Source organism: Phoenix dactylifera, chromosome 2 (assembly GCF_009389715.1).
Source record: "Phoenix dactylifera cultivar Barhee BC4 chromosome 2, palm_55x_up_171113_PBpolish2nd_filt_p, whole genome shotgun sequence".
NCBI classification, from domain to species: Eukaryota; Viridiplantae; Streptophyta; class Magnoliopsida; order Arecales; family Arecaceae; genus Phoenix; species Phoenix dactylifera.
Window position 1 is genome coordinate 20,374,793 of NC_052393.1, and position 21,753 is coordinate 20,396,545.

General features: G+C 37.9%; 1 protein-coding gene and 1 long non-coding RNA gene across 2 annotated transcripts; one reads left to right on the forward strand and one right to left on the reverse strand.

The window, feature by feature from the left end:
• Positions 1-108: 108 nt before the first annotated feature.
• Positions 109-10,747, reverse strand: LOC103719984 (amino acid transporter AVT1C-like). Its single transcript, XM_039123950.1, has 12 exons — positions 10,647-10,747; positions 8,562-8,881; positions 5,976-6,190; positions 5,843-5,866; positions 4,838-5,018; positions 3,872-4,091; positions 3,636-3,771; positions 2,995-3,014; positions 2,201-2,346; positions 1,695-1,738; positions 1,557-1,619; positions 109-529 (listed from the first exon to the last, which is right to left on the reverse strand). The coding sequence occupies exons 1-12, from the start codon at positions 10,745-10,747 to the stop codon at positions 434-436; spliced, it is 1,566 nt and encodes a 521-aa protein (XP_038979878.1). The 3' UTR covers positions 109-433.
• Positions 10,748-15,976: 5,229 nt separating this feature from the next.
• Positions 15,977-17,130, forward strand: LOC120104437. Its single transcript, XR_005506866.1, has 2 exons — positions 15,977-16,334; positions 16,423-17,130. It is a non-coding gene; the product is annotated as an uncharacterized LOC120104437 (long non-coding RNA).
• Positions 17,131-21,753: the final 4,623 nt, after the last annotated feature.

Sequence of the window (21,753 nt, forward strand, 5' to 3'; positions counted from 1 at the left end):
GAACGTTTTACATGTAGTTCTCAATTGGGTGTTATTTAACCCTTTACAAATTTGTGGCTTAATTTGGGCATAAGTAACGTTAGGGAAAAAAGAAGCCTATAGCAATCCACAGATAAATTTCTAGCTAGGAATATCTGACATATCAGGTACCGAATTTAATCTAATAAAATTAAGGATCTTTAAGGTTCCTTATAACATTGAAAATGTCTAAACAAAGAAAGAAGCAAGTATTGCCAAGAAATTGCAATTGTCTCTAACCCACACATTATAAGCAAAAGACTTCGTGCAGAAGATATCACTAAAGTAAAATTTAAAGGAACATTTAATGATCGCCTCACCTAATTTACAAGAAAACTAAAAAGGGAAAAATAGGACAAAGAATGGAACAAAATTGAAGGCCATTAGATGTAATCTTCATATGGCAAACAAAAGGTTAACTCAAATTTTGAATTATCTTCGATAGTGCTGAGTATGTGCCGAAGGTAGAGGAAACGACTCCTACTATGATGATCAATGTACATAATGATACCTGTAAGAATAAAATGAATGAAAATTAGCAAGAGTTTGAAAAGACATTGTAAATAAAAATTTTACATGCATAACGATAGTTCTTGTGCATGCAATTCACAATAACATGAGTGCTTCTCAAATGGGCGAAATATGCCGGCAAAGTTTTGTGTGTTTTTCCATTGAGAATGTTTGAGATGCTTTCTAGGACAATACTTTTTGTTTTTGGCTAACGCCAATTTCCAAATTCCTATTCTTGAATTCAGGTGTCACATGAGCTGCATCATCCTTCATGACTAATTTTTTTCACTCGAATTGATAAATTATATAAATAAATACCTCCGTTTCACTTATTTCAACATTCCAGTATATGTATTATTCACATGGCATGCATATAAGACAGAGTCTTGCTTTGAATTAAAATTACTAATATAAGTGAATCAGCTTAAGGGAGCAAAAGAGCTCATCTGAAAGAGCATGTTTGTTTTCTACCAAAAAAAAAGAAAGGAGGACGTTCGCTAAAAGAGTGTATTTTATGCGAAGACTCATGGAAACTACTAAATAGTTGCCATTTTTTAGCATTCCTGCAATTAAAACAAAAATTCAGTCACAGATTTACATTTTCACACAATGATTAGAAAACAAAATTATTTCACATTCCAGATTTCCAAGAAGTTTTATGCTAGGACTCATGGAAACTACTAAATAGTTGCCATTTTTTAGTATTCCTGCAATTAAAACAAAAATTCAGTCACAGATTTACATTTTCACACAATGATTAGAAAATAAAATTATTTCACATTCCAGATTTCCAAGAAGTTGCATCTACTCAAATATTGCGACGGTATCATGACATATTTGAGCCAAGAAAATCATATGGATCGAAACCAGTGTAGAGCAGCTTGGTGTTTTGACCGAACATAGATAATTTCAGTTAATTAATACAGAGCAAAATTCTAATCCATCAAATTAATTGGACATATATCAAACAAAATGGTTCCACTAGCATAAATGCTGGAGATTAGTTAGAAATCTTTCCAATGTTTTACCTGAGTCCAAGTCACTTTACCCCTGAGAATGCTCAAATAGCAGGCACAAGGAAGAATCAACGTCTGCCACAGCATAATATTAGCAGCTATGATATTGATATATCTATTATAAGAACTCAGTGGAAAGTAGGAACTTACTACAAGCATGCTGAGCAAGGAACCAATTAGAGACATCACCAGACCTGACAATGCAATCGAGATATGACACCGATATAAGTGCTTAGTGCATAACAATGTATATTTTTTTTTTGCTTAAAATAGGTATTTCATATATTACGTGAATGAATACACCCATTAGGATCTGCAAAAACTAAGTCAAACAGTGCCCTAGGCAATCCCTCCTCCTCTGCCCATAGAGTGTCTCCTGAGTGGCACACGACATACGCCGCCACCCAGTCTGCAGCCCCATTGGCCTCTCCATAACAATGTATAGTTGCTAAAGTAAAAGATGCAAATTTTACTAGCTGATAAAATTCAAAAAAAAAAAAAAAAATCTTTGGACGGCCATAAAGCTGAAGAACCTATGAATTAAATTACTACTGATGTTTAATCTCGAATCAGAGTTCACAATGTCTAGGGACATCGAACACTTAATAGAAAGATCAAATCACCAATGTAAACAAGTAGGAATGATATAAACTTACCAAAAAAGGGGATTGAAAGTGCCACGAACAAGGTGGAGACCACCAAAGCTGTTCTAATGATGATTGCATATGCATGCGACTCTCGACGGTTTGCTGGTATCAACTCTTCCAAACTCAATGCCAAGGGAGTCAGAGTCAATGCATATGTGATCATTGGTTAAGGCAACATAACTTCTGCTGTGTTTTTTTTTTTTTTTTTTTTTTTTTTGAAAAAACGGCTGTGAAATATCAGGTTCAGTAAATATCATCAAGGATTTTTACAATGGTCCAATATTGTCCAAGCAACTGAAACAGATATATGATGCAGTTACTATACACCATCTTTGAGACTGCAACATATGTTTTATATTTGATTCTTTGTCATAAAAAATCAAGCATGCCCTACCACTCCATGGTCAGAGAATTGAAACTTACTGAAAATATTTTTGCCACTCAATCTATACTGTTCCACTTTTATGTCAGCCACATGAGGCTCGCCAACTACAAATATTATGAATCTCATTATTATGTTTTGTTTTCTTAGCTAATAAGATCATGATCAACAACAAAAGAAGAGCAATGCTGTGGGGACCCTGTTTCATGCCCTCAAAGGTTTTCCGACCACATGTCATGAGGGGATACGCGCATGTAACAGGTGCCCCATAACATCTCCTGCAAAAAAGCATTGTAGTTTATTGAGAAATATGCTAAGTTAATTCTCAGGGGTCAATGGAAAAATTATAAAAACTTTGGCTCGTTCAAGACTGGAATGCAAAACAGAAAGGAAGATAGAACAACAATCAAATAAAGGATATTTGGACAGCGGATTGACCACCTGCAACAGAAACAGTGTCAATATAAGTAAGTCTCCAATTATAAATAGCAGCTCAAAAAAATGAAGAATTAAAGATCAATAACTTATTGGCTTTTTTAATCAATCATCTTATCCAAGGATAGTGATAGTGCCATTAAGATACTTGATACAATAAGAAGTGATAAAAAAAATTTACTATAACCAATTAGATAAGTGTAATTCTGTAAAGTATATCATCCAATCCATGAATCTCTTTGATGCAGTATAAATTGTACCAAACAGTTATGTTGTGAATCATTGGTTGGTGATCACAAGGTGATAGGCAAGAATTCTAGAGGATGATAGAGATCTCTGCTGGAAATGGAAGTTAACAGCCATAAAATTTATCCTCATGAACCAAATAAGTGCCAAGATTCAAAAACATGATATTTTCCATGCAAAGTGTAAGAGTAAGATCAGAGTCTAATATTTCTCAAAGTATTCTCTATGTTAGGCACAAAAAAACCTGCCTCTGTTGATCTTTGTAGTGGAACAAATTAATGGAACTATGACTTTTTATGCCTAGAATCTATTGATGTTGCGAAGCATCAAGATTTAGAAGAAAAAAAGTATTGAGTCATGCGATGGTATTATCATTATTACCGTGGTCCACACTGCCAACTTTGAAGCCACAAGATTATGGGGCATGTTGAGGGTGAACTGAGATACCAAAGACTCTCCAAACATGAGGTAGCCCATCACAGCAACTCCGGCAAACATGGCGGTAGAAATTGCAAAACTGCAAAGTATCAAATGGCATATGTTTTTAGTTAGAGCTTGGAGTATGTTCATGCAATTCATGTATAAAGCTTAAAGTAAGGTGATTGAAAGCCACTTACCTAGTGAAAAGAACTGATGGATACTGGCTGGGTTTCTTTAAAGAGGAATATATGTTTGGGAAAACTGCATGGCCTGAGAAGCAATACCCATATAATCCAATGGCAATTGGAATCCCTGAGAGATTTAGTGAAGTTCCCCCAGTTTGAAAGCCAACTTGATCAACTAAACCAACCCAAAACAAACTACAAACCACCAGTACAGAGGCAATAACTCCTCCAGCTGCCAAATATGTAAACAGCGGTCATGAGATTAGATCAGATTGCATCTTTCATGTTGAATAAAAACCAAATTTGTATGGGTTTAATGACAGATGCTAGTTTCTTAAATTGAAGTCTCTAAGTGCCATCTATATGCTTAATAAATATATAAAGGCAGCTGACACAGGAAGAACTCTTACATGATTCATTTAAAAAAATGTTCTAAATGATTCTTGTCGAAGATTCCAATGTTCATTTTCTCCTCCAAAAAGATAGAGTGGCCTTTGATTTTTAAACTAAAACTAATAATGCTCAATGCATATTAAATAAATAAAATCAATCTACAGAAAAATTTCTTACTTTAATATACTAAAACTCAGATTTACTGACTAATGGGTATTATGTAGATTATCCTTGCACAAACTTAGCAAAGCCATTCACAGGCTGGTCAACCACATGGTCCACATCATACCAAGTACTAATTCAAAGCACCAAGGTCTACTTTTCTTTAATTAGAAAAAAAAGAAAAGTCAATGCTACAAAATAACAAACCATTAATTCAAGCAATCTACAGAAAATTTATTACTTTTAAACAGTTGACATTTGTCTAGATTACACAAATGGCTTTCAAATAGTCTGTTTTTTGTTTTTCACAAATGAACCAACCAATCAATAAATTTTCCATCATAAGCTTGGAAGTTCTTGATTCCGAGCAACCGGACAAGCATGTATACCATAACAGAAAAATATAAAGTTATGCAGTCTGACCTGAGATGTAACTCAGAAGGCTTAGATCTCGAAGCCAAGTGGTAGGCAGGACTCCAAGAGTTGCGACGATGGCAAAGAGTACATGACAATTTAGATGCAGCCCCCCAATATTTAAGTGGGCATTCGGAAACAAACTAGATAGGTTATCACTCTCTAGTATAATGAACTCAACACAACAAGCCTGCAAAACCAAGGGTCAGAAGAAATTAAACTTCACCTCTTTATGATTCAACATAAAATTATAAGCCTGCTAGATTAATTTACAGTCCTTAGTTTATTTCAGTTGCTCCAAGTAAATCCAATCCAATATAGGAATGAGAGTCACAGGCTATGTAAAACACAGAACAAGAACATAACGCAAAACAGAACCCAATTTCATTAGCTTGAGCACACAGTGATCTCACTTGGTGACAGATTTTAATATCTCTAAAGATGTGTTCGATATCAATTGGTATATAAGATGAAGCCCTCATGTCATGTGAGATGTGGCTGTTGCTGAGCTGATGTGTTCTGGACTGCACAGAACAATGGTTGCCATCTGTTATGGGATTGCTTGGTGCTTAATGTCTAGATCCATCAGTGGGCTCTGCAACTATCAGTTGTTTCTTGAGATTTTATATTTAACCATTCGTCGAAAACTCTTAATCCATGTTTCAGGGTTTAGAGTTTCTACTATTTTCTGGCACTCAACCTGATGATGGCCTAATGAAATGACAATAGTTGTGAAAGATCACTTCATTGATTGTTCAACAAAGAACAGAAATCAGCAATTGGATAATTTTGGCATAAAATGAAACACAAGCAACACCAACACATGGAAAATTTCACCACCTCAAGTACTGAAGGCCATGATTGCCCATAACAGTCTTTTCCTGTCTCATAACCATCCATAAGGTTATAAGACACTATCTTCTATACACACACACACATATGTAAATATATGTATTATGTATGTATGTGTATATGGATGTATGAAACCTAGAAAATGCTGGAAGTTTTACTTACATATAGTTCCAGGTAAAGGATTACCTGCACAAAGTAAGAATGCATAAAAAGACTAAGTGTTAGATCAATCAAAAATTTTCAGCAATGCGAGAAAAGAAAAGAAGAATAGAAATGTTATGAGGGAGGACTTTACAGAGACAGCAAAACGGCCTACAGTGCCAAATGCAGCCTGGCCAATATCTGGGTACGTCTCCAGGCCAGGCTTACTGTCCAGGCAGTGGCGCAGCAGGATACCAGTGTAAAATGCAAGCACTGAAAAGATGAACAGAACGGAGAGCCCGATCCAGCCTCCTTCCATCACAGCATAAGGCATTGAAAGGATCCCAACCCCACATAGAACATTCATTCCTAATCACAGAGCAAAAAACATGTCATACAGTAACAAGACCAACATATTCAGATCCCTCTTTTGACCAAGACTCTAGGATAAAATCATGGAAGTGATCATGTAACGACAAACCAGCTATGTTTGCTATTGAAATTAGATTATGATTCTAAATCAATGACTCAATCATATATTCTACAAAAAATTTACTATGAGCTGTTGAGATTATCTGAATTTTTAGTAAATACAACAAGAAGTATCCATTGTACAGAACAATAGATGTTCGTACGGTTATTTGCACACAAAGGTGAATAGTTAGCAGTAACTTCATTCTAAGATACTAGGATTTTTCCAACATGGAGGTTGTCAGGCTTAACCAGTAGTCCAAGTGCATATGTACTTAGCACACATCATTTGTGGGCCTTTTTGTTAGCATTGATCACATATGAGGTCCATATATTAGCAATCAGTGTACACGGAGCGACGGATATATGCAACATAATATTCCAAATTTCAGCAAATTGTAAGAGAATGGTGCAACGTGTAAAAGTTTAATGTAGCAGCATGATGATCATGATGTTAATATAGTTGCAATACAACTCATTCCTATCATGATAACTCCCTCCGATGCCACCTAATCCTCATAAGGCCTAGTTAAGATTAGCTTTGACGCAAGTTGCTGTCCTAAATACCATACCTATCAATATTTAATCGACATTCACATGATTCTTATTCTCTATAGTCGAGGAGGAGACAAAAAGATTGGCATCACGGGAAGCGGAGGCTTGCCCTTGCCAGCTTCATTTCGCTGCCAACCTACGAGACACATGCAGTTCACAACGCATGTGTCACCTTGTCTTCTTCTTCTTTTTTTTTTTTTTTTTTTTTGCTAAAGCAGATATATCATACACGATTGGTACGGATACATCTAAGAAAGTAAAAAAATAACACATTCTGAAGTGCTCCGAGTAAATCCCCCTCTTCCAGCCAAAAAGTCTCTTCAGAATGATTAGCCACATAAGAGGCTACCCAATTTACCGCCTCGTTGGTCTCATAATATACATGCTTAATCTGGACGGTCATCCTCCACGCACCATAGTCCGAATGTCCTCCAGAGGGATATACCCATTTATGCTACTCTCTCTGGCCCGAGGGCAGGAACATGAACACCGTTCTAATCCTGTCCTCCACCTGATTAGTGGGTCTAAGCTCTCAATTAACGCTCACCATTTGCCGCGTCTCAATTGGCCGGAGTGTGAGGCGCCCCGATCAGACGGTTCTGGTCGAAAAGGATCAGTCCATGGCATATCATTGGCAGTATCTTTTCCGTCCTCTGAGCTGTTTTGGCAGAGAATTTAGATTTGTTATGGTTGCAGTTTATTATCCTTGTTGTTACTGTCATTAATTATTTAACGTCTCAATTTGTAGCCATCCCATCACCATCTCGTCCGAGTTTGGATTGTTATTTTAATTTATGGGAAAACACCAGATCTGCCAGGTTTCTGTTACTCCTCCGGTCTTCCTGTCTAAATGGGAGGGTAGTCATTCAAGGCTACGGCATGTACTATAACTGCATATAATATTCATAATTTTCAGACATATGCCCCAGACTTGACTCGATCGAAGTAGACTGTTTCTTTTGTCTGCTACCCATGGTCTTGACATCATGCATATTGCATAATACTTTGAAAGGACCATTTACTTTACTTTAATTTTCTAAGAACATTAAAAATTTATAATCTTCTAATTTGGACAATAATAGAAAAAAAATTACGCTCAACATCAAACCTTTCAGATGCTAGTAGATTCCACTAATTGTTATACAAGCAAGTGGCGGGGTTCGAATCTATTGAGACTCAGGATTCTCTATGATGCATATTTTGCACCGCAGGGATAGCTACAATCTTAGATGGGTATTATATCGTTTGATCTGTTATCAAATGAAGTTCAATGTACGACACCCACAATGCATCTCATATGGATTGCATCATCCGTCTTGTATTATGGACAGCCGCTTCCATGATCAAATTATATGGCAAGCATTGAGAACGGTACCTTTCTCTCACAGTATAAATATGCACCGCAAATGATCCATGCTCATCCGCTAAGTGCCGATTAGGGTTCTTCCCCCCACCATTTATCAATCCTAGACTCCTACTTAGGTTGAGTTGGGGGAGAGTAAAGAGATAAGATGGCTCATAGCCTCTTCTAGCTCAAAAAATTGAAAAAATGAGGATGCCCATTATATCTCTATGATGGTTTGTTTAAGGTCTGTTATGGACCATCTCGTAGACAGTTAAATGATATGACAAATATTGATTGCTAGAGCTAAGAGTATGATGGGTTGTCGTTGCAAGGGAACGAATGATGGGCATGGCGACTAGAGCTACGTACCATTGAGCACTGCCTGACCATAGGAGCACTGCTGCGAGATAGGCAACTCATTGGAGACTTTGTGAGACTCGTGATCCTCCTTTATCTTTTTCGCAGGCAGCCTCCTTGTTGGGATTGGACGAGAGAGTAAAAGTGAACGAGAACTCTTCCTTCCTTCTTCTTCTTGTCGATGATCAGCTGTGCTCGCGGGTATGAGGGGCCTAGTTACTGAGGAGGTAATTTCTGGGGTGTGTTTCCCAACGAAGGAGGAAGTAATGAAGGAATTTGACAATATGCTAAGCGTAGGCGTGCCCAGGAAACTATACATATCAATGGATTGCCTGGAAAAGAAGAAAAAATCCAACATTAGATAATAATGTAGAATTATATTGGATCCAATATAAATAAAATACGGATGTATGTTTTATATGTGATGACAACCAATTTTAACCAAATATATGTGGACTAGGAGACACTATAGTACTAATTCATTAGGGCCGATCATAGTGCTTGTAATTAGATTTGAATTGATTTGACTCTTAGCCTGACGAGAACATCAGGCATTTTACTGATGTAGTATCAGATCTGACATTTTTTATAGGATACGTCAATTATGTACTGAATCATATCATTTGTGGGCTTTATCTTCCATCCTCGTGCTTCAACAGAAGAACAGATAGAGAAGATTTATGTTGCAAGTTTCATAATTTTGTTGTTGTGAAGTAATTTTACAAATAAATCGGGCCAACATGCCACCAATATAAATTATGCATGGCACGGGTGAATTTAGTTGTGATTACGACTAGATTCAATTATTTATTCATCAAATAATTGTAATAAAAAATTAATCATAGATTTATGATCAAAGTAAAATTGTTGGTAGATTTTATATGTGTGCTAGTTTACCTATTAGATTTTTCAAGACCTCTTATACTAAAAGTGGAGGAGATGCAAGTTTATCTTTGTGAACATATAATCTACTTTTTAGAACATATTATCCTACATTTCTAGAGAAATTGAATAGCAAGACATATAATGCATAGAGTACATTCTTTTTTCACTTGAACTTCCTAATAGATGAATGTTACTGATACATGGATGGTGTTATACTCTCTTGCAAATACAACTTATTGTATATTTAATTTTCAAAATCACTATTTGCGTATATGTTTCTCCAATCTTTTTATTTTCACAAGAATACCACTCTCATTGTATTTTTAGCTGTGAGTATTAATAAGTGATTATTTTAGGTATAAAATAATTATTATCCTTTTAATTTACTATCCTAAAAAATTATTCAGAAATAAAGCTCTCTATATTATAAATTGAATCTTACAATTTTTTCAAGAATATAAACATAAAAAAGGTAATAGTGTCCATTGATATCTAAAATAGTTATATATTAAAATCACTAGTCAAAAAATCTACCAGGAGGAGAAATATGCAATAACCCTTAGTTTTAGGGGGATGCATGTACAAAGCTAAAAAAGAATTGTTATTATTAAGTCGATTATGATGCGCTCAGTGTAGCTAGCGGCATTGAAACATATTATACCTATCTCTTTTTGTCCCTTTGAGCATCGAACTAGTAGACATTTTTTTCTAAATAAAAAAATAAAAATTACCTTTGATTACAAAACTTCCCATAAACCCTAGGTTTGGTTATTAGTCAGATTCATAAGATTTTTGAAAAAGATTTGTAAAATTAATTATCCTAAGCTAAACTATTGCCTGTCAAGCAGAAGGGTCCACCGGAGGTCCAGTGTATCCACATAGAAACAGCCAAAAGTCTAGCACAAAACAATGAGCCGTCCTGCCTTTACGGCTCAAGATTAGATTCCTCGCAACTCCAAAATCCAAATGCAACCTTTTTCTCCTCAATATTTTGGAATTCCGGATATTCTCTCAGATCAGAGCCATCCATATACCTAATCTCAACAGCTTCATATAAATCCAAAACTATCGTAAAAAGCAACGACTCTGATCTGCCAATCACCACCGTTGCCTCCAACCATCGCTAATGATTAATACCGCATCCAAATTAAAATTCCTTTCCTCTAATCACGCATTAATTGGCAGTAAGATAGACTTCCATTAAATACCTACCTTTCATCGTCCCACCGCCGGATCGAGATCCGACGGCAGACATTGAAGAATCGATCTGGGCTCGGGGAATAGCGAATATTTACCTGTAGCTCTGGGGCCATGCGGTGTTGTAGGAGCTGGCCCCGCCGCTGTATCGATGGCTCGACGAATACGAGCCGTCGGATTGATCGTCATCCTCCTCTTCCTCCTCCTCCTCCTCCTCCTCCGCCACCGCCGCTCGATCCTTCCTCCCTTCCTCTTCCTTGAAGACCTCATCGTCTTCCTCCTCGCTGTCGACGAAGAGGATGTGGTCCGACACCGAGTTCGAGTTCTTCATTCCTCCCCTTCTATAAATAGAAAAAATCGATCAACTTTTTCTGTGAAGGAAGAGCGGCGCCGAAGATCGGAGAGCAAGATATGGTTATTCGGGGAAGTTGAGATAGAGATTAGGAGGTTAAAGGAAGGGAGAAGAAGTATTACTCCTAAACTGGACTTACTCTGCACCACGAGCTCTCTGATCTTGCGTTCAGAACCCCAGCGAGCGAGCGAGCGAGCGAGAGAGGGGGAGAAAGTTTGGTTTAGGAGGGTGGGAGTGGCGTATTTATAGAGCTTGTTTGGCGTCCATGAAAGACTCATGGGGATCTCTGAAAAAAAAAAAAAAAAAAAACAAAGAAGGAAAGAGAGAGAAAAGACATTGGTGGAAGGGTGGCTCCGAAACAAAAAACCGTGTACGAACGAATCCGGAGCAAATTAGGAGACTTGTTTCGGTTGGCTTTGTGTTGCAGGATTTCCTTATCAAATAAAGTTCCGTTGGATCCTTAATTGATAGTTTGATACCTTTCTAATTTCTATATATAAATATAGATAATATCTTAAATTATAAAATAAGCGGATTTCTATAAAAGGAAATTTGCTTTTAAATAGGGTCCACTCCCAACGTACCATGAATTGGTACGGTTTCGTTGCCGAAACAGCCAAATCTTGTTACGGTGAAAATTACTGAAATAAATTAATGAGAATATATTTAACTTTTAAATTTGGCTGAATGCTGAATAAATACTTGAATTCACTGACTCTAATGCGAGAAAAATAATATTGCTATTTCGATTCTCTCTCTAAACTTCCTAGTCTTTTGAGGGTTGGATTGGAACGATGCCCTCTTTTCTTATTTTTAGATGGGCTCAAATATTGGAAGCATTTGAGTTGTCTTACCTTAATGCTCAAACTCTATGGAGGCATCAACGTTCTCTCGCCGCTCGAACTCTTAATTACTTTCTCTGCATTCGTTTGTGCTCAATTGCTGGTTTATATTCTTGGAGATAGATGAGCATCATTTTCACTTAAATTAATTGTGTCGCCGTACCACATGATCTATCGATTGTGTCCATTGGAATCATCGTTAGTTCATGCATCGAGATAGAAAAGGGAGATAAAAAATAAAAATAAAAATTCTATTCACACAATAGAGCAGGTAACTTGGGAGACTACATTATTTAAGATAGGGATCTATATCTATTTCATCAGCAGCCAACTCATTTAACAGCTGGTCTGTTGGCCATTAGTGGACACAAACGGGCATCAGTAAGTCAAGTTTAGGTGCAAATGGAAGTAAATCTATACCTGGTTGTTATTTTGATGGATCTCATTGTTTACGAACATCTATATGTGATTGGACTAACATTGGAAACAGTAAGCCAATAATAAGAACGAGTAGAGTGTGCTGTCTTGATCGATGGCGCCCTCCCAATGCCATCTTTAGGAAAGGCCATGATGGATGATGTAGGAAAATGTTAATTGGTCCCCACTTATTTGGCATGTCCAACTGGTAGTGAACGTGATCCTCGAGTTTAATTAACATTACTGTATTTTTTGGTAAAGATTAAGATTATTTTATTGCCAATTGTATGTATCATTAATTGTTTGGAGACTATAATTCGATTCTGAGTAATGTTAGTTTAACCCCACGGCATGTGAGTATTGAATTAAATTAAATATTTTAAAATTTGAAAATCAAATTGGTCAACGGCCAAGTGGCAAGCATCTACGCATAAGCAAGAAGCAAACATGGAAAAATTTCTAAAGGAAGCAAGCCATGAGAAGTGTCATGCATTCACGCGCAAGAGCAAGCATGGAAAGGCCTCTCGAAGAAAAAAGGAAGGATGGGCGGCCAAGATGCAACAAGCCGCATGATCAAAGGAGTACAAGAAGACACGTCATTAATCCGCGGAATGAGAGTTTGCTTCTTTTGACGCGCCTAAGCCTATATAAAGAGCTCTAGGGATCATTTCAAGTATAATCAAAATTTTCTCTTCTCCTTATTCCAAGAGTCTATATAAAAAGAGCTTAAGGGATCATTAGGAGAAAAGAAATAAAGAAAATTTTTCTTCTCCTCATAATTTTTTTAAATTTCTTTTGAGCTATCTGCAAGCGTGAACGTGCTCTTTTTTCTTCCATGGAGGCATACTGACGGGGAAGACGTGGTTCTGTATTGGGTTGTCGTATCTCTAGGAGATCTGTGCCAGTAAACCCATGCGTGGGGGTATAAACTTTTCTGGAACAACGCATGCATCAGCGTGCTTTAATCCACAGACCATCTTCTCTCTCTTTCTTTATTTTATTATTATATTGTCAAGTTAATTATTTGCTAGTTTATTCTTCTTATTTACTATTTTTGAATATTAGAAATATTTAATTTACCAATTATATTTGTGCATCTAGGCTAACAGTGACAACATATTATGGCTTCCTAATGTGTTTGATTTAGCTAGTTTTTCTTTCATAAATAATTTAATTTTATTGGATATATGTGGCAACTCTAATCAAAAGTTGTCTTTGGATGCGAAAGCTTTTTTCTTTTTTTAGCAGTATCAAGGATTTAAATTTGGACTCCTCTAACAACAAGCTCTTAAGGGTAGATGCCAACCAACTAAGCTAATTCTTGTTGTTTAATGGAACAAAACAAGCAAAACTCGGTTATTTTATTTGCCATGTTTAATTCAGAGCTTCATAGGCACACCTAGAACTTTAATAGTAAGCATATATGTATAAATAACTCTGCTCAATTTTTTTTAATCTAGTTGTGAACTCTACTTAAGAGATAATTAATTAGTTGCAGATCGAGAAGGGATCAATGACAAAATTGGTAAATTGCTTGATCTCTCGAGTAAAATTCTGCCCTTTCACTATATATAGCCATTATGCACTAATGTCTTATAAATTTTCGTTAAATTTCAATTTTCTTTAAATATTACTGCAAATTTTTCATCCTTAGTCCCAAGTTATTAAGACATGTCTTATTAACCTAATTAAAAGATGTCACCGACGGAGAGTATGTGCGGCTAGAGTTATGAACAAGAAATCTAGTGCGTGCTTACATAAAAAATTCTCTACATGCATCGTAAATATAAATGATCATAACTAACAGAAGCCTAGATTAAAAATACACATGCTGGAATAATCTTGCTCTCGAAATCTACGTGAAGGTTCTCAATGTCATGTCTACCACATTGTAAAATTTGCAGCAATTTGGTTAGGGGTCTAAAAAATCCTCACCCTGCATTTAATGTAACGAGTGAGTGCAATGCGAGCAGGATATTATTATATATATCAGAGAGAAAATATACAAAATTTGTGACTACCAACTTGTTAATCGCTGTTTAGAAATCCTCGATGTAGCAAACATAGATTCAGTGAGCTAAGTTGTTGGGGATGAAGAATGAATGGAACTCCCTTCCATAGGTTAAAAGTGGGAAGCTCTCCGAGGACAAAGTATAAGGAAGAACTTTTTATGAAATCTAGGTGGCCATCGACAAGATTCGTTCCATTTGCGGCCGCCGAGGTGTCACTGTCGGTCACCATCATAAGGTGCCAAGTTATGGGAATGCCCGCCACCTTGATGATGACTTAAAATTGGGACCCATTTGATTAGGACAGCAAGGCGAAGTAACATTTCATTCAGGAGATGTGGAACCGAGCTCCAACTCACTGCTGCTACTTGGGAGACACAGATTTGGATGAGTGACGTGGCAGAGACCTTTGAGACAAAAATGTTGTGATTAAGTTTCAAACTAGTATCTGATGTGGATTGATGCTAGGTTTATGCTTGTGCAGTGACTAAAATAGGCCCTCAATCATGGGATTAAGAACCTTGTTAGCTATATGTCTTGTATGACCCAAATTTGGATCATGGATCTGTTTGGAATACATCCGATTGCTTGCAAAATATGAAATCAGGCCTGCAAGATGGGATGATGCATTTCTTCTTCGAAAAATTTATAGATCCATGGTCAGCTAGGTTAGATCAAATATCACCTCTAACCGGTCCGAAAATATTATGGCATGGATTTGGGTAAGCTTGGGTGTGATGGGTTGATGTGGGGAAGGCTAGAGACAAGAGAGGAGGATGGAAAGATAGTTGGAGTCATGGGACTATTTTGGAAGATAAAGACCAGAGACTGAAAGCAGTTCTAGAATTTCTTTCTTTTTTATTAGACCATGCCAATATGCTAAGAATGTTGGGTCCTCTAATTGATCCTCAGGTTCAAACAGAATCATTGTGTAGGGTCCATTAGAATATGGTTTGGACTGAGCTATAAGACAATTGGAAACTAGGTCAGAATACTATTATTCTCTTCCCTCTTAGTTCTTATTAATTTATATACTTTCTCTTATTTCATGCGGCTGAATATACTATTAAAGGTGAGAGGTTGGTTGGCAGGGCCGGCCCGACCGTTAGGCGACCTAGGCGGTCGCCTAAGGCCCCGACCCAAAAAAAGGCCCACGCCCACCGAACTCCCTATAGCTACAGTGAGTCGCAGGAGAGCTACCGGCTACGGGCTACCTCGACAGGACGTGGAATAACCTACTCGCCGTCCGCCTGTCCCAATCCCATCGTCCATCGGCCATAGCAAGCAGGAACCTATTCGGCAGCCTATTCCTTCGCCGCCCACCTACTTCCCCGTCTCCCAACGGGCCCTTCCCTTCTCTGCAAGAAAACACCGGAGAATAGGGGACTCCTTCCCCTCTCCCTCACCCTCTCACAGTCACTGATAGTGATCGAACCCTTCCATCTCTTTCTGATCCCTCCTTCCTCGTGCGCTCTTGTAAGAGAGGAGGGAAGAATCCTCCCACGGCCCCGCCTGATAGAAGAATCTGTGATTCTTGCTCGTTGAGTGGACTCTGAAACCGTAAAGGGATTCTTGGTGCTCGCCGCGCCTGCCTCGCAAGTAAAAGGACTCGTCTCACACTCTCGCTACTGTTTTCTTCTCGATGATTTCTGATTCTCTTCGGAGTTCGTTACCTTTGAATCTTTGATTTGACGCCGAAATAGATCTTGAGCCGCGGACGGCGCAAAAATGAGCTAGGAGGAGCTGCGGAGTAGTTTCTTTTGTTGTTTTTGTTTTTCATTTTGTGGCATATCAAACATTCAAATGCTGAAGTTGTTGATTTGGAGTTGGTCTTCTTATACACCTTGTTACTAACTTATGTGTGGTATTGTTCCATTGGTTTTACTACTGTGAGGAATATGTTATTTTTATTCGATTTGTATGTCAGCTTGTCCATGTTGCAAAGACTAACTCCATTTTCTGGTTTTGGTGTGTATTCCCCAGGTGAAGCTGAGGAGGAAGAAAAGGAAAGGGAACATCCTACACTGCAAGACAACTGGATAAAGAGCTTCAGGAATTGGATAAACGGCTAGAGCAAAAAGAGGTAAATAAAATTTTAGATGATGCTTAATTTGATTGTCGACTGTTTGACTGATACTGATGATAGTTTTTTGTGGATGTGTATCCTTTAGACAGTATGAATGAAGGCATAGTTTTTTAAATCAAAGAGATTCTTGCTTCAGTTGTGGGTGATATAGACTGAAAAAATTCAGTCTTTTCATATCAAAGAGCTAAACTACATTATCTTCCCTAGGAACTTCTTTCAAAGCACAACAGTGCTACAAGCCTACAAGATACTATGCAACAATATGAATAATCTATATTTGCAGATATGTTGATGTTCAACATGTATGAGCATATTCTGGAAGCCTGGCTGTTTCTGTTACACTCATATTTGATGCCTAATTTTGATCATTCTTTTCATATACTCGAAGTTTTGTGAAATTCCTTTGGCTGAAGAGTTCTGGGACACATTATTTCCTTGTTTACATTTGTAATCATGTCCACATAATCTGACATGACTTCCTCTTTCTCTATAATAAAATATTGAGGTTCTATTACTTTTTTTTGTTTTGGTAATTTCCAAACTTTTTTCTTGATGTTTAAATGATGTTGTTTTTTTTCCGGTTTACAATTTGTTAAATTTAAGTGCTAGGCTGGCTTGCTTGACTTTGACATATAGGAGTTGCTTCATTTGTATGTGTTCATATATACATCTCTTCATTTTATCTACAATCTATCATTCTCTTGCTGTTTTTTTCATATTGCTAGTTATCAAACAAATGCATTCCTTAATAGTAAAAATTCAGAACTACTTATTATGTTATTTTTTCATCATTTAAAAAAAAAAGGCCTTCGTGAGTTCGCCTTAGGCCCCCAAATGCATTGGGCCGCCCCTGTTGGTTGGTATGCTGAAAAGTTCCATCCTCAGACAAATGTCAAGAACCGTTTTCATGCTAGATCTTTTTCACTATGGTCTGCTAATTTTTGCTTAATTCATCCATAGACATAGAAAGGACATACCCCATTTAAACAAGATTTTAAACCACTCACTACTTTTCTCTCGCGTGTGAAGACTAAAATTGATCCCTTCACCTGAGGGCATTTTAAGTTGCTCTCTTCACATTTAGCTCTACAACGTCAAAATTCTTCTCTTGGCACAAATTAATAATGTTCTATTTCCTAACTATGCTTGGCGAGAGAAGAAACCTAGTGAATTATTTCACTAAAAGAACCTTTCCGCCAGAGCCTAAAAGTCCTTTTCCCCTATGTGATATGATCTCAAGAAGGTCGCCATGCACCCTTGAACTGATGAATGATGAGGCATGGATGAACATTTGCAGCTTCATCTACTATGAAAAGCTGAATGGAATCCTTCCCATCTCAATCATGGTAGCTATAAAACCTGGCACTTTAAGCAAATTGGGCCCGGTCCATTTGACCGGCCCAGTTAAATTTGTCCCAAAATACAAAAAAAATAAACTGGCACATGCCGCGCACATGCCTAGAGAGGAAGAAGACTCCTTTCGCGATCTCGCCAGATGGAATGCGACTCCGGGTCAAATTCCGGTTGCAATCGAGCCTATTTAGAGGCTCCTCCCCACCCTCTCTTTTCCCCACTGGAGTTCCGGCGGTGCTTGGAGCTCACCGCGTTGGCGTTCTCTTCGGTTTCCCTTCCGAACGCTTGGTCTTCATCGTGCCGCCGCCACGGCCAAACATCGTCGGAAAACTAGGTAAGGACCCAACCCCCCTTGAGCTACCCTCTCCCTCTTTCTTCTGGGGTTGTTAGAAGCTTCAACGCCGGCCGGTGATTTCCAAATTTTGACTAAGAAGGAGAAAGCTATGTTTTCCCTGTTTTGACTAGTCAAACCCTTGTTTTTCTCAATTTTGGTTGTTTTCGCTGCCGGGATCTTCCTCTGATCCCTCGCAATGGCCTTAGACCATGGCTAGAGCTTCGACCATAGGATGCTTAATTTCCTCAGTTTAAGTGGTCAGAACTCCTATTTTTTTTGATGAAATTGATGTTGCCGACGCCAACCGTCATTGGCTGGTCATGGGTTCCTTGACCCCAGGCACCACTATAGCCACTGTTCCCTTTCTTGAATCCGGCTGGCGAATCGCCTAATTGATCACAGGCAAAGTCTCTCCTATTTTGATACTTCTTGTCTTCTGTTTTGACGGTCGTCGTCTGGTGTGGCACGCCGCCGACATTGCCGTGGATCGTCGGCCGCTGGGGGTCGCCGACCATGAGCGTCGTCGAGGGCTTTCCTCTATTTCGGAAAGGAGAGAGAGGGAAGTAGAGAAGGCCTCATAGCTCTCGTTCTTCTTCCATTATTTTCTCTCTTCTCTCTCTAGTTCTTCTCTCTCTTTCTCTCTCTCTATTTATCACTTTTTCTCTCTCTACATATTTTAGTAGACCAATAGCAGGTCTAGGTACTTTGTGAAGTTGGGCTGACCCTTAGAGGAGTCTCGGCCAGTGTTGTGTGACTTGGAGCTTTGAGCCGGTATTGGTTTAGGTGCGACATTTTGCAGCCATAGGAAGGGTTTCAAGTCGGCGTTATGTGACCATACTAGGGGTCTCGGGTTTTCGGGTTGATTTCTCTCTCTATCTTGGTGTTTTCTCTCTTTAGTTGATCTAAAAAAATTCTTGGTTAAAAGAGATTGATGGGTAGTCTTGGGTTACTACGTGATGGTGGACCCTTTAGTGGACAAGAAAGGGGTTCTAGGTTGTCGGATACCTCGAATAATTTTTGATATTGATTTGATGCTGTAGGAGAATAATCTTCAAGGAAAGAGGACGTCGAGCAGGGTTCTATGCACTCCGCTCCGTAGATCGCGGTGTGGACGGGTGATTAGTCTATCTAGGTTGTTAGCAAAGAGGTAAAAATCGTTATACACTCGCCTGCATGATTATAGATATTTTGTACACATATATATAATATGCTAATGATCAAGATCAGTAAGATGTAAGAATTTTTTTATTATGGTCTCTGTATTAAACTGTATTTTGATTATGTATGCTTGTGATTGATAGTATGATGGATGCACATATAAGTATAACTTATACTTGTATAATCGGACTAATGGATGTGATGCTCTGGACTAACCATGTAATATTGATTGCCCTGTCACGGGCAGAAAACGTGACACTTATCGATTGCCCTATCACAGGCTGAAAATGTGACACTTATCGACTGCCCCACCACGAGCGAAGAATGTAATTGTGGTTAGTATAAAATTGGAAATAAAAAGAATCGATATGTAGATATGAACTTGATTGAATAACAAAGACTCTAGACTGATCACGTTATCATCGATTGCCCCATCACAGGTTGGAATGTGACACTATCGATTGCCCTGTCAAGGGTGGAAAATGTGACACCTTTTAATTGCCCCGTTACGAGCAAAAAATGTGGCCGAGATTTGGCCCAAAGTCGAAAAAAAATTGATCCTCGATCCGGATCGAGTTACAAAAGAATGAAACGAAAAGTTGTTTGAAAAGACTATTGAAGATTTATGAGATATCGTACAATATATCATTCTTGAGTGGTTGGATTTCTATTAATATTTGATATACATGTGTATACTATTATTCAAGCACTTTTATAGTCGGTTTGTGATTTCAATAATATTTTTTTGCTATTTTTAAACTTATATTATTGTGTTGGTGTGGATGTGCGGAGATTCTTACTGGGTTGTAAAGCTCACGTCACCTTTTTTTCTTTTTCTTTCAGTGTTGCAGGTCGCTTGATACTTGGCTATAGTTGGGATTACGGGTGAAAGGATGAATAGATAGACTATCATTGATACTAGTTGGATAATCAAATTTTGTAATTGTACCAGTTTTGTTAATTGTTATAAATTGAGATCATTATTTTTTGGTGATATTAAGATTGCAATAAATTTTCAGGCCTTGCATATTCTCTAAAGCTTTGCCCTAGAAAGTATGCGGTCGTATCACGTAGCCGACCTAGGTACTGAGTTCAGGGCATGATAGTAGCCTACTCGAATGCTGAGTAGGAAGTGAGGAGGCCATGAAGCTCCTTTCAGAATAGCTGGCAAAAGCCATGTGGTCGCCCTGCCTTTGCCTGTCTTACGGCCTACTACGGATGTGTTGCACCTGTTAAAATACACCCTTATGTTACGTGGTCACCCTTCTTCATTATATATCCATATATTAAGAATAGCACAAATTCTATAGTACCAGTATTACGACTTCTTGGTCCCCATACAAGGCAACATACTACATAGAATATGCACGATCAACATTACATTAGCTGCTATCAGCATAACAACAAAAACTTCATGATCATCATTAAATTAATTTAGCAACTTCATGATCAACCAATCGTGAAAAAATTTGCCACATGGCATGACAATTATTCATCCGCACACTATGAGAGAGTAACTATATTCAAACTCATTTTGGCACCAGATACTAAGAGCTCTATCCGGGATATTCAGCCATAGTGAACTTCGGAATGCCATATGGAAGGAGTAATCAAACTCAAAGCAAGCTAAACAACACTAGTTCAGACTTACTAGCTCATCTGTTACATGAATTGAGCTAGGATGAGCTTTTTATCAAGTCCTAGCCTTTGTTTATTTTTGCAAGCCTGAGGTGTTCGGATGGCGACTAATGAGCTGAGCATGTGAATCTAGTTTTTGGTACATGGATAGCTTTTGTTCAGATGATCATGGTGGAGTTGTCTACAAGCAGAAATCAGTTTTTTGTTTATTCATATTTTTATCTACATGATGGTTGTTTGGATGAATTGCAAGATCAGATATTTTGGAATTTTTAATTTACATTTTGATGTGTTTGGTGATGATTATCACCTTAACATATGGTATGGATGAAACATTTTGATGAATGGTTAATAGGTTTGCTTGACTTTGTGTATGAATGATATTTATAATGAATGATTATGGATTCTCCAACATTGTGTATACTTCTATTTGGATGAGCAAATGTATTGTGCAATATGCATAATGGATAGGCTGTGTTGGTTGTACAGGATTTGGAACGAGCTCAAAAATAAATATTAAGCTTATAATTTGAATTATTAATTAAATACAGGTTAATACTTTCTGCCACCAAAAAATGTTTGTTGCCAATGCATTCCAATACATTCTACGACCAAACTATTGGTGGGGGAAGATAGACATTCAGTGACCATATTTTTGGTAGTGGAAGACAAACATTCCACGACCAACTATTTGGTCGGCGTGGGAATTAGCGACAACAAATTTGGTCGCTGAAAAGTTGCTTCGGCAACCAAACGTTGGTCGTTGTTGGTGTACCTTAGGTGACCACACAATATTGGTCGCCAAAACCTTTCAGTGACTAGGGTTCGGCGACGAAGAGTATTTTAGTCGCGAAAAGGTTTCGGCGACCAAATATGGTTATTCGGCGACTCGAATCTTAGTCGCGGAATATGTATTTTCTTGTAGTGAATGTG

Bases quoted from the DNA above. Each gene is read 5' to 3' on its own strand.
- LOC103719984 (XM_039123950.1), bottom strand. From the start codon at position 10,747: ATGGCCCCAGAGCTACAGGTAAATATTCGCTATTCCCCGAGCCCAGAT. The intron at 3,015-3,635 runs GTAATAATGATA...TTTCTGTTGCAG, and splicing joins AGTTGGCAGTGTGGACCACG to GTGGTCAATCCGCTGTCCAA. The intron at 1,620-1,694 runs GTAAGTTCCTAC...ATGCTGTGGCAG, and splicing joins CCTTGCTCAGCATGCTTGTA to ACGTTGATTCTTCCTTGTGC.